At 54.4% G+C, this 4826-nt stretch overlaps 1 protein-coding gene across 3 annotated transcripts in view; it reads left to right on the top strand.

The window, feature by feature from the left end:
* LOC103613036 (GDNF-inducible zinc finger protein 1-like) overlaps window positions 1-4826 on the top strand; it is an 8965-nt gene extending 4139 nt beyond the window's left edge. For 2 of the 3 annotated variants that reach the window (XM_017730450.1, XM_017730449.1), the window contains exons 4-8: window positions 251-1114; window positions 1958-2052; window positions 2592-2759; window positions 3291-3448; window positions 4271-4826. In XM_017730450.1, coding sequence (XP_017585939.1) covers window positions 251-1114; window positions 1958-2052; window positions 2592-2759; window positions 3291-3448; window positions 4271-4510 — 1525 coding nt within the window. In that variant the 3' untranslated portion in view covers window positions 4511-4826. The remainder of the gene's footprint in view (window positions 1-250; window positions 1115-1957; window positions 2053-2591; window positions 2760-3290; window positions 3449-4270) is intronic. The other variant, XM_017730451.1, reaches the window with a different exon arrangement.

Raw genomic sequence — 4826 nt, forward strand, 5'->3', positions numbered from 1 at the left:
CCTCCTACATTCCGGCTCAGGGTACAATATACAGACCTTAATGAACTGAGGCGCTTTAATTGTCTTTAATTACCCGGTCCAACTCTTCCCCAAATCTCCCTATTTCCAGGCTTTCCAGACACGCTGGGAATTTCTTAAGTGGTTCAAGGAACAATTCAGAGGAAAGGACTCTTCCCCCGAGGCCCGAATTGAAACAATCAAACAATGAGTTTCAATTAAATTTACTGAAGTTGTGCTCCATTTTTAACAGGAAAATCCATGAGTCTGGGCAAGAGAGGAACCTCCTGCCTGTCTATTGGATGGTGGTTCCACCCACACACGGCCCAAACCCCACAAGCCGTGACCAAGATCCTGACGGAGAGACTTGGGATGGGACACCAGAAACCTCGGGGTGTGAGGAAGATCCCGGGAATTCATCCATTGCCGAAGCAGGCAGGAGTGAGGAGCAGGAGGAATGGAGGCAGGAATCCCAGGAAGATGAAGGAGGGAATGGAGATGAAGGTGGAATGAGCGTGAAGGGCGAGGAGCAGGGAGACTACAACGCGGGATACTCAGAAGTTGAAGGAAGCAGGGACAACGAGGAATGTTCCGAGGAGAAGGAAAAGGAGGATGAAGCCTCAGCAGAGAAGGACCCTGAACCAGGGTTTAAACTAAAGAAAGCCAATAAAAGCGTGGCCAACAAGAAATCCGTCTGCGTGATCCGCTGCGACAAGTGCCAGGAGCAGTTCGCTTCCCGGAAAAAATACGTGGATCACTGCCGGGATGTGCACCAGAGCCTGCCCGGCAAGGCGTACCAGTGCGAGGTGTGCAGCAAGGCCTTCGCCAGCTACGCCAGCTGGAAGGAGCACCGCGCCTGCGTCCACAGCGAGGAGAGGAGCTTCTCCTGCAGCCTCTGCCAGGCCACCTTCAAGAGGAAGCGGGACGTGAGGACGCATTCCGTGCGGAAGCACGAGGGCAGGGCCAAGCGGCCGCTGTGCTCCGTGTGTGGGAAGATCCTGAGCTCCCGCACGGCGCTGGTGTTCCACATGCGGACGCACACCGGCGAGAAGCCCTACGAGTGCGGCGTGTGTCGCTCCAGGTTTGCTCAGCCTTCCCAGCTCAAGATCCATACCAGGTCAGATTCCGGCCCTTCCCGTTCCTCGCCCCCTCGGGCAGGAACGCTGGGATATCGTGTTCAGTGGGATCCGTGATTAATTCCCTTACGCAAAGGCTTTGGCTCCGTATTGCGTTTCCCGTGGTCGGGATTTCGACATGGTTACCCTGTCCAAACTTGCAAGGGATAGCCGTCATTTGGGACAGGCTCTGAAATCCCATGATGGCCCTCAGTGATGAAGTAAGTGAGTCAGGGATCCTGGAGAAGCGGATCCTGAGCCGTGCTCGCTCTTGGAGCAAGGAATTGCCCTGAGATTTTGTCTCCATGTGTAATTCCAAATCCGCACCGCTCAGCTGGAGCTTGACGGGAGGAGTTGCTCCCTGGTGGTGTCTGTGTGGATGTGTCCTCTCCCAGGAGAGGGTGAATCATCCCATGGAATTTTCCATCTTTCTCGGGAGCAAGACTGATGATAGTCCTTTGTCCTGACAGCCCAAAATCAGGAATGATTTTAGACGTCATCCTGTTTGGGTTGGAATAAGTTAAGACCAAACATCAGGCTCAGATTTTTCTGATACTCTGTCATTTTCCGTCATTTTCCCTTCTTCCTCCTTTCCCATGCCCTGAGCTATGACTCCTGGACAAAGAAAGGTGGAGTTTGTAGGGCCTGAAAGTGAGGAAAAGGTAAATTTTGATTGGGAATTTTACTGCTGGAGCGTAGCGCCCGTACCTGGAAACACTCCGTTTCCCAAGGGAGCAGAACTTCCCTTTCCTGCTGCACTGAAATCCCAAAGGCAGTTTCCAAGGCAGTGTTTTAGGGATGGGGGCCTAATGAGTCACTTATCATTGGTGTTCTGTGCCCCTCAGGTCCCACACGGGGGAGAAGCCCTACGTTTGTGAGGACTGCGGCGCTTCCTTTGCTGACAAAGGAAAACTCACCGGCCACAAGAGGACACACACAGGTGGGAAATGAAGTACTCCAGGTGGCTTCTCCCAGCCCTCTCCTGTTTCACTGCTAGGAGTTGCTGGGATGTGGAGAAAAATGCTCTTGGATACTCACAGAGGAGTATCCAAGAACCAGGAAGGAGTTAGTAGGGATGGAAGGACTTTTAGCCTGGGGAAAAGGAGGCTCCAGAGGGACTTGGTTGCTCTCCATAATTTCCCGATGAGAGCCAGAGGGAATTTGGGCTCTGCTCCCAAGGAACAAGTGATAGGATGCGAGGAAACAGCCTCAAGTGGTGCCAGGGGAGGTTCAGGACATCGGGAAGAATTCCTTCATGGGAAGGGTTGTCAGGCATTGGAACGGGAGGGAGTCCCCATCCCCAGATGTGCTCAGGGAACACCTGGACGTGGCACTGATGGCCAGGGTGGGGATCGGGCCCAGGTTGCACTCGATGACCTCGGAGGTCTTTTCCAGCCTGGATTCTGTGATTTGCAGGCGGGCTCTGAAGGACAGAATTCCTCTGGGAGAATTGCCAACGTGCTGTTTCTGCTCCCTCAGGAGAGCGCCTGTTCCGGTGCGACGTGTGCGGGAAGCACTTTGCCACCAACGAGTACCTCAAGTGCCACAAGCGCTGTCACCTGGGAGCCAAACCCTACAAGTGCGAGGTCTGTGGGAAAACCTTCGGACTCAGAGCCTCCCTGGCCCAGCACAGCAACGTCCACGCAGGTAATTCCCAGGCTGGGAAAAGGAGTGGTGGCTATGTGCTTCTTCCCAGCGTGGGCGGGGATGTTTCATCCCACAGCTTGCTGAACTGGGGGGATCCCAGAATCACTGAGGTTGGAAAAGAGCTCCAAGGCCATCGAGTCCAAGCTGTGCCCGATCCCCACCTTGTCACCAGCCCAGAGCACCGAGTGCTGTGTCCAGGCCTTCCTTGGACACCTCCAGGGCTGGGAAATCCATTGGGAAGCAGGGCTTGTCCCGACCCTGGCTCGTGGGAACGTTGTGTGGTATCCTAGAAAACTGAGGCCTGACTCGTGCGGCTGAAGGAATTTGGAATAGAGGATGGCTGTAGCCTTGGCAAATTTGGGAAATACTTATCATGGAATGGTTGGGGTTGGAAGGGATCATCTCATTCCACTGTCCCAGGTTGCTCCAAACCCCGTCCAACCTTGGACACTTCCAGGGAAGGGGCCAAAGAGCCCGCTGCTATCTCCTAACTGCTCCTAACCCCGTGTTTTCCGGGATCGTTATTCCCAGAGACCCGCCCCTATTTCTGCGAGCAGTGTGGGAAGGCCTTCACCCAGCAGGGAGCGCTCCGGCGGCACCAGCGCATCCACACCGGGGAGAAACCCTACAAGTGCCGGGCCTGCGACAGGACCTTCACCGACATGTCCACCCTGCGCCGGCACGTGGCGGTAGGACATCCCACGGGGTCTTCCCTGTCCTCAGTGCCACGCCCAGGGTGCCAGTGTCACGCCGGGAGTGGGAACTCCCAGCCCTCAGCAGGGGCTGCGCTAGGGATGAGTTTTAGGGCAGGGGTGTGAGCCGCCATCTTAAAATCGATTCCTGAGGTTTGCGGGATTTCCCTGCGGCAGCGCAGCAGCTCCCACTGCTGGCTGCCGATCCAGCCGTCTCCCAGTCCTAGGGAAAGGGTCACCATCCCTGGGAGTGACGGGATACGGCACTTCCTGATGGTCGTCGATGGCTGCACTCCGTCTCCGAGATCTTGTCCTAAACGATCCCATGAAAGCCTCTGGGGAAGGACCTGGGATTGGAGATGCTTTTTGTGGATTAGCCACAGAGTCTCTGATGCCTTAACCCTCGTTCCCGACCCAGAACACGAGGGTTTATCGGACCTCGTGCCGCACATTAGTAGGAATTCGCACGTTCCCAGCGTTCCGCTGGAAAATGCTGAGCTCGGCTCTTCCCAGAGACCTCCAGGTCCTGGAAGTGACAGCGAAGACAGAACAGGAGGTTCCCTTCCAGTTCCAAGTGCATATTTTGCCTGTGTGCTGAAATTCCAGCTGATTTTGGAAGCGTTCCATGGCAGCAGAGCCAGAAATTCAGAGCTGAGTTGGCAGAAGAGCCTTGCTTGTGTTTGAGTTGAGCCTTGGAGCGCAGGATCGTGGCGTTATCCCAAAATTGTTGGGTTTAGCTCTGGATTCAGTTAAATATTTCCTAGTTAAAAATCAGATCTAATTGTTTTCCTGCCTCACTGCCTTTTTTTTTATTCCCAGATCCACGATCGGAATGCTCACTGGAGAAGCTTCTTGATCGACCTCACACCAAAAAAAGACCACAACTGGTCCAAAATAGAGACTTTCACGGAAGTGCATCCGGGAGGAGATTCCATGCCGGAAGTTTGGTCGGTTGACCACGGGAAGCTTTATAAACCAGAAAGTGCTAAAGCAGCAGCACACGTGGCACCTGGGGCTGGGGACACCGGGGACACTGATCCCTCCCTTCTCTATTTATAAGATCAGTTTTAGCCCCAGCAATGGGCGGTTTGAGGCAGAATGGTGGGAATTACCCTTTGGAATGCAGCGAATCGCTCCCAGTGGTCACTGCAGCTGCCTCGGGAGCTGGATTACAGGTGGCAAAGGGGTAATTCCTCATGAGGGTATTTATTCCAGTGAAATGTTTCGATCTGTCCGGAGTTTATTTTTCCCAAAGCTGTGGGAGAATCCCACTGGGAATGGGCAGGGTGGGGTGTGTGGGTGTTCATACAAACACAGCGCGGTGCCGCCGCTGTAAATCACCAATGCCTCCTTTAATAAAACCGTCAGCACCGCC

This window comes from Corvus brachyrhynchos, unplaced genomic scaffold, assembly GCF_000691975.1.
Source record: "Corvus brachyrhynchos isolate BGI_N302 unplaced genomic scaffold, ASM69197v1 scaffold133, whole genome shotgun sequence".
Taxonomy (NCBI): Eukaryota; Metazoa; Chordata; class Aves; order Passeriformes; family Corvidae; genus Corvus; species Corvus brachyrhynchos.